This window comes from Trypanosoma theileri (genome assembly GCF_002087225.1).
Source record: "Trypanosoma theileri isolate Edinburgh chromosome Unknown TM35_Tth_74_V1, whole genome shotgun sequence".
NCBI lineage: Eukaryota > Euglenozoa > Kinetoplastea > Trypanosomatida > Trypanosomatidae > Trypanosoma > Trypanosoma theileri.
Genome location: NW_021639916.1, coordinates 7,791 through 15,563, shown reverse-complemented (window position 1 = coordinate 15,563; position 7,773 = coordinate 7,791). Strand labels below are relative to the sequence as shown.

The following is a 7,773-nucleotide window of genomic DNA, read 5'->3' as shown; positions in this document are numbered from 1 at the left end:
ACTGACTCACTGGGTAGCGTCTGATTCTGCGTATTCTTTGCTTGTTCAGACACCACATCCGTTTTATCGCCACTGTGATCTTTTACAGGAGAAACAAGAGATAGGACAGTTTCTGGTTGACGTTTATTCCCACGACCATGACCTTGTGAACTGTCGCCCAATTCTCCTTCCACCACTTTTGCCATCTTGTCCTCTTCCTTCTCAGTAACAACATTGCCATTATCACCTTTAGTAATACCCTTAGATTCGTCAGGATGTTTCTCATGTTTATTAGTCACAGGAGGCACAACACGTTGACCAACAACAACTCCTGGCAGAATATTACCACCATTAAGGTGAGGTGAAAGAGGCATACCATAAGCATCATGAGAACCGACAGCACCAGCAGGACCAGGTTTATGCTGAGGAAGTAACTGAGGGGGAATTGTCTTTGGGAAACCTTTAGCACCAGGAACAGGACCAACCATACCAGGAACACCACCAGGACAAGACACACCAGGATTAGCACAAGGATCTCGATGAGCAGCAAAGGTCGAGTGAGGCCCATGTTGTGCGGCAAGAGGACCAACAGGAGACTGAAGAGGAGATCTACCAGCACCATGAGAACCACCAGGAAGAGGAGGATGAGGAGGATTAACAGCTCCAGGAATACCAGGATTACGATGAATACCACCAGGCACAACAGGCTGAAGAATCCCACCAGGACCACCAAGAAATGGAGGCTGCATATTATCATAACTAGCCATCACGCATCCACAAACACAGTACAGTATGAGAGCCAGTAAGCACAGCACGTGGCCCATCATCTTCTTCATAGACATAATAGTGGTAGTGGGTTCTGCTTAAAAACACTCAACTACAAAGAAACAAAAATATGAGAGATTAACAAAAGCTTATAATACAAAAAAACACAAGCGTGTACAAGTAGTGAAGCACAAAGAACCTCAACCGTGTAAAACAACAAAACAGAAACAAAGCAAAACAGAAAATTAAACTCAGTAAAAGTAGAAACAAAAGGAGATCCATATCATCATAGACTCCCGCAGGGCAAAGCACAGAATATCCCAACAAACCAAAAGCAAACAAAAAAGATATTAAACATTAGCCCAACTTACACAGTAAACACAGAAATGTACAACAACTATGGGTGTAAGTCTATATATGTGTATACGCAATTATAAATATAAATTCATCTGTTATTATTATTTCTTTTCTTCCCACTGCAAAAAGCAGTTCATCATCATTACAGTGCAAGCCCAGAGGCACACAGAGAGAGTCTCCAAGAACGTACACACACACAATGGAGTAGTAGCAATAATAATAATTATAGGATAAACACATAGAGAGCAAAAACGCAGACAAAACACATTAACATTAAGAAACAAAAAAAAGATAATCCCAACAGGTGAAAGATTAGTTAGACTGTAGGGATGCATACAAAAAAGAAAAGAAAACAAAGGATGACCTCAGTCACACCACACCACCACCACCATCACAATCAGCACACAAGAATACAGGCCAGTGTAACCACAATCAGTAGTGGTACACGCACCCACACAGAACTGCTGATACTGCTGCTGCTGTCTGCATCACCCTTCTTGTTGTTTATGGGTTCAGGAGGAAGTGTTGTTGTTGTGGTCGTAGTGGTGGTGGTGGTGGTGGTGGTGGTGGTTGAGGTAGTAGTGGTGGTGTCTGCATTACCCACATCAGCTTCTTGGGTACTTGGTGATTCACTCTCTGCAGGTTTACTGCCATTCTCAACCGTTGTAGCATCACTCCCAGCACCAGTTTCACCGTCACTCCCTGTGGCTGAAGTATTGGGAGACGGTGTCGTTTGTGCATCACTTCCAGCTGCTGCACTGCCGCCGTTGTTTCCTGGTTGACCTGCACCTCCAGCCTCAACATTATTACTCACCTCACCAGATAGAGTAGATGGAGTTGCAGGACCAACATCAACAGCAGGGATACCAGATACAGGTTTGGGACCTTGAGGACTTTGTCCAGCATCAGATATACTCTGTTCTTCATTTCCAGCGTGTGCACCACCATCACCACCACCACCAGGGGCACCAGGGTTACGTTGAAGACTTCCTTCTCTTGACTCAGTCTGAACAAAGGGATGAGATGTTTGCGGTGTCAACATGCTGTTGTCCAGCGTCCGGTCTCCTTGTGACTCTGTATCTCCTTTTGCACCCGTATCTACTCTATTTTCATCAACAGTCTGAAGAATCTTTGTCTCACTCTCCGTATCAGGGACTTGGTCGGAAAGATCGGCGGCAGGCACTTCTTCAGCGAGGACGTGCACACACGCACATGAGAGCAGGAGAGCGAGGATACACAGCACGTAGCGCATCATTACCATTGCAAAACTTCTTGTAGTAGTCTTACTTCAATCACTTACAGACAAAAAACAAAACAGATAGAAAAACCAGAAACAAAGTGAATCAATGGAAACAAGAAAATAAGAACACAAACAATTACAGCAGAAACACGCACATAACAGAAAGGTGCAATCATAACTCATATAATGCCCAAATAAAAGGAACAACGCATAAAATACCCAATAACAAAAAGATAATCCCAATTACCACACACCCCCACACCTACCCCCACAAAAATTAAGAGAACGACCATTAAAAGAAGACAGCGCAGAAGTACATCAAAATGTCTCTTCTGGTCAAACCAAGCACAATTACAAATATTTATATATGTATTCTTTATCATTTTCTCCCCGCACAAAACAATCCGATACAAAACAATGCAGGAGAAAGTACACAGCGCCCAAGCAAAGAAAACAAAAAAAAAAAAAAACAAATTAAGAAGAGCACAACGAATCACACAAAAATAACTCACAGACCACTGAGTATGCTGGTGTGTTCAAGCACATAAGAATAAAAATTGTATTAACTACTATCATTTTCTTTTTTCTGCATAAAACAGAATACCAAAAACCGTGCAGGGCAAAAGCACAGAATAACCCACGCACACTAAAGCAAATAAAAAAATATTATTAATTAGCCCAATTTATCCAGTAAACACATAGAAATACACCAACTATGGGTGTAAGTCTATATGTGTTTATGTATACGCAATTATAACTATAAATTCATCTGTTATTATTATTTCTTTCATTTCACAACAAAAATCAGTTCATCATCATTATCACAGTGCAAGCCCAAGCACACACAGAGTGAGTGTCCAATAAAACATACAATACCCCATGGCTCTAGTTTATGTATTAAATTACTGCACACACATATCTGTGTGTACTAGCAAGAGATGTATACCGTCAGTGAACAGAACAGCCCAGTTGTCTGCAAACACACAACGGGAAAAAGCAAGTAATGAAATTATTAGAAAAACAACACACACACACATAAAAGTAAAAGAAAAGGAATTCGAATTAAAAGAGAAAGCTGGTAAACAGATTATTAATTTCATTCACCCATGGGGGATGTACGCAATAATGATTATGTTAGTATTACCATTAATATTATTTTTCCTCAAGTGAGTCACACCGTTCAGCACACGGTAGCGGAGAACCACACAGCCATAATCAGTAGCGGTGCTGCAGTGTGCATCCACACAGGATTGACACTGCTGTCAACATTAGTCTTGTTATTCAGTACAGTGGAAGTGATGTTACTGCTGATCTCTGCGTTGGGTACAGGAACAGGAGATGGAGTGGTGGTTGGTGCTTCTGTGGTAGTGTTCTCGGGGCTAGCCGGAGTAGTGGAGGTGGTTTCAGTTGGTAGTGAAGAGTTGAGTGATGTATCATCATTAGCTTTACTGCTAGTTGTACTTTCTGCAGACTGATCTTGTGGTGGACTCGGGTTTGATGCTTGCTCTCCAGATGGGGATGTAGTTAGAGTAGGATTTGCATTTGTGTGTCCTTCCGTGGCACCAGCCTCTGCTTCGTGTGAGCCTTCAGTTGTAACCTCAGGATGCTGTACACTATCATCCTCTGTGACAGACGTTGCTTTAGCACCACCACCTAATAGTGATGATGATTGTTCTTTTGGTTGGGAAACTTGCAAAGATTGTCCATCTTCAGTTTGCCTAACTACTTTCTGTTGTTCTTGAACTTGAACTTGCGATGGAGAAACAGTTACATCCCCAGTAACGGAGTGAGACTCTACTTCATTGGAAACGAGAGAACCTTTTCTTTCCTCAGTAACCAGCGGCAAGTTAAGGGCGGAGTTATCAGTACCGGAATGGGTGTTCACTCTCGCAGGTTCTTGCTTCGGTGACGTAGGAACCGAAAGATTTACATTCCCCCAACTACCCATACCCCAAATAGCCATCACCGCCTTTGGTTGTCCAGCATTAACAGTACTAGTAGTAGTGGTTGTTTTTGTTCTTGCTGCTCTTGTGGTACGCTGGCTGCAGAGGTCTGCGTACTTCCCACATGCAGACACACGGCTGCCCGCACCGCATGTAAGCCACTCGCTCTCAGCAGCGGGGCGTACACGCAGCGCACCGCCGGCCCCGCACGACACCTCCACAGCCCCACGGGATACACCACGGCCACTGGGACTGTCATTATCAACAGCAGCAGCAGCCGTCATGGTATACCCGCAGGCACAGCACAGCACAACGGCCAACACACACATCACACGGCGCATCATCATCGTGAGAGAGACAAGGGTTTGTTTCACGTAAAAACACTGATCTAGAAAGAAAAACAATCAAAGAAGCAAAAAAAAAAGAAAATAAAATGAAGTATCAAACACGTTAGGACACACAACTCAATTACCACTATGGAAACTCATATCACAAAGGAACTACACACCAGTTAAAGAATGCAATACAGCGCAATAACCTCATTAAGAGGAAAAACAAAAAAAAGGCCCACACTCACAAATATCTCAAAAAAGACTGAACCACCCAGCACAATCATCAAGCAAAGAAAAAGATATTAACCATTAGCCCAATTTACCCAATAAACACAGAAATATACAACAACTATGGGTGTAAGTCTATATATGTGTGTATATATACGCAATTATAAATATAAATTCATCTGTTATTATTATTTCATTTCGTTCTCACTGCAAAAAGCAGTTCATCATCATCATCACAGTGCAAGCCCACACGCACGCACAACGAGAGAGTCTCCAAGAACACACACACACACAATGGAGTAGCAATAATAATTACAGGATAAACATAGAGAGAGCAAAAACACACACAAAACACATTAACATTAAGAAACAAAGCAGAAGAAAATCCTAACAGGTAAAAAATTAGTTAGACTGTAGAGATGTACGCAAAAAAAAAGAAAACAAAGGATGACTTTAGTCACACCACCACAATCAGCACACAAGAATGCAGGCCAGTGTAACCACAATCAGTAGTGGCACACGCACCCACACAGAACTGCTGATACTGCTGCTGCTGTCTGCATCACCCTTCTTGTTGTTTGTGAGTTCAGGAGGAAGTGTTGTTGTTGTTGTGGTGGTGTTAGTGTCTGTATTTCCCACATCACCTTCTTGGTTACTTGGTGACCCACCCTCAGCAGGTTTAGTGCCATTCACAGCGTTTGCAGTGTCAGCATCAGTTTCACTGGCATTCTCTGCGTCCGAATTGGTGGATTGGGTTACAGAAGAAGAAGAAGGTTGTGTGATTGGAACATCTTGAGGTTGTGTATTGCTGCTCTGAGCATCGTTTGCACCAGCATTATCATTCTCTGCGTTAGCGTTCCTTGCATCTTCGGCTGATGTTTCTTTAACCGCGCCACTGGATTCGTCTCTTCTATCATTGGTAACTTTTTCTTGTTCAATGGGAGGTTGTTTTTGGTTCTCTTCGTCACCTTGCTGCCTTCCATCTTGTTCATTTTCTTTCCTTTCTCCAGTTTCTTCTCTGATCTGTTCTGCCGTGGAAACATCAGGGCTACCATGAACACCTCCCTGTTGTTCTGGATTGGTTGGCAGATGTGTACGGCTGTTAGTTTGTTCTTCCTGTACACTTTGAACTACTGTAGGTGTCACCGCCGCGGCTGGTGTTTGGCAGAGTTTCTTCTTTGCTTCTTCACCAAGTGTTGCATCACAGTGTTTACCTTCCTCAGTATCTTTCAACAATTCTTTCTCTATATGAGGACTCTCACCAGGACCACTAGCACCAGGCGTCTGAAGATCAGCCTGAAGAAGAATCTTTGTCTCACTCTCCGTATCAGGGACTTGGTCGGAAAGATCGGCGGCAGGCACTTCTTCAGCGAGGACGTGCACACACGCACATGAGAGCAGGAGAGCGAGGATACACAGCACGTAGCGCATCATTACCACTACAATACTTCTTGTAGTAGTCTTACTTCAATCGCTTACAGAAAATGAAAAACAGAAACAAAGTGAATCGATGAGAACAAGAAAATAAAAAAACACACCAAATCAAACAACACTCAACAATTAAAGCAGAAGCACACACACACAAAAAAGATGCGATCATAACTCAGATAATGCCCAAATAAAAGGAACAACGCATACAATTCCCAAAAACAAACAGATAATCCCAATTACCACACACCCCACACCCCGCAAAAAAATAATTAAAGAATACAACCATCAGAAGCAGGCACAACAATAAAATCAAACTGCCTCTTCCTGTAGGACCAAGCACAATTACAAATATACTTATGAATTCTTTATCATTTTTTCTCTCCACACAAAACACTCCAACACACAACAATGCAGGAGAAAGCACACAGTGCCCAAGCAAAGAAAGCGAAAAAAAAAAAACACAAATTAAGAAGAGGACCAACCGCACAAAAATAACTCACAGAACACTGAGTATGCTGATTTGTTCAAGTACATAAGAATACAAATTGTATTAACTACTATTTGTTCCTTTGCTCTTATAAAACTGATTACCAAAAACCGTGCAGGGCAAAAGCACACAATGACCCAGCGAACCACAAGCAAACAAAGAAACATATATTAACCATTAGCTCAATTTATCCAGTAAACACAGAAATATACACCAACTATGGGTATAAATCTATATGTGTGTATATAAGCAATTATAAATATAAATTCATCTGTTAATATTATCATTTCTTTTCTTTTCACTGCAAAAAAACAGTTCATCATTATCATCACAGTACAAGCCCAGGCACACACAGAGAGTGTCCAATAAAACACACAATACCCCATGGCTCTAGTTCATATATTAAATTACTCCACACACATCTGTGTGTACTAGCAAGAGATGTATACCGTCAGTGAGCACAACAGCCCAGTTTTCTGCACACACACAACGGGAAAAGCAAGTAATGGAATTATTAGAAAAACAACACACACACACATAAAAGTAAAAAAAAAAGAAATTCGAAATAAAAGAGAAAGTTGATAAACAGATTATTAATTTATTTCACCCATGAGGGATATACGCAAATATGATTATATTAGTATAACCATTACTATTATTATTATTTGACCTCAGATGAGCCCCACCGTTCAGTACACAGTAGTGGAGAACAACATAGCCACAATCAGTAGTGGTACACGCACCCACACAGAACTGTTGATACTGCTGCTGCTGTCTGCATCACCCTTCTTGTTGTTTTCAGATTCAGGAGGAATTGTTGTTGTTGTTGATTCCTCATCATTATTGGGTGTATTGTGAATGGCAGAGTTATTTGTTGTGTTCGTTGAGTTAAATTCATTGTTTTGCCTGGAAAACCCCCCACACCACCACTCCCAGTTCCATCAGCTTCAGTAGATGCAGAAGGAGATGGTTGTGTGACCCGATCGTTATCTGCCAGTTCCCCGCGTACTC

General features: G+C 41.8%; 4 protein-coding genes across 4 annotated transcripts; all 4 read right to left on the bottom strand.

Moving 5' to 3' along the window:
* Positions 1 to 2: 2 nt before the first annotated feature.
* Positions 3 to 815, bottom strand: TM35_000741060 (uncharacterized protein; the record flags this gene model as incomplete). The annotated part of the gene is made up of 1 exon (XM_029031271.1): positions 3 to 815. A coding segment is annotated over one exon (813 nt), but the record flags the coding sequence as incomplete, so codon positions are not given.
* A 683-nt stretch (positions 816 to 1,498) lies between these two features.
* TM35_000741050 (uncharacterized protein) lies at positions 1,499 to 2,362 on the bottom strand (the record flags this gene model as incomplete). Its single annotated transcript, XM_029031270.1, has 1 exon — positions 1,499 to 2,362. One exon carries the CDS (start codon positions 2,360 to 2,362, stop codon positions 1,499 to 1,501), a length of 864 nt encoding a protein of 287 aa, XP_028877424.1.
* Positions 2,363 to 3,521: 1,159 nt separating this feature from the next.
* Positions 3,522 to 4,631, bottom strand: TM35_000741040 (uncharacterized protein; the record flags this gene model as incomplete). Its single annotated transcript, XM_029031269.1, has 1 exon — positions 3,522 to 4,631. One exon carries the CDS (start codon positions 4,629 to 4,631, stop codon positions 3,522 to 3,524), a length of 1,110 nt encoding a protein of 369 aa, XP_028877423.1.
* A 684-nt stretch (positions 4,632 to 5,315) lies between these two features.
* On the bottom strand, positions 5,316 to 6,278 carry TM35_000741030 (uncharacterized protein; the record flags this gene model as incomplete). Its single annotated transcript, XM_029031268.1, has 1 exon — positions 5,316 to 6,278. The coding sequence occupies one exon, from the start codon at positions 6,276 to 6,278 to the stop codon at positions 5,316 to 5,318; it is 963 nt and encodes a 320-aa protein (XP_028877422.1).
* Positions 6,279 to 7,773: the final 1,495 nt, after the last annotated feature.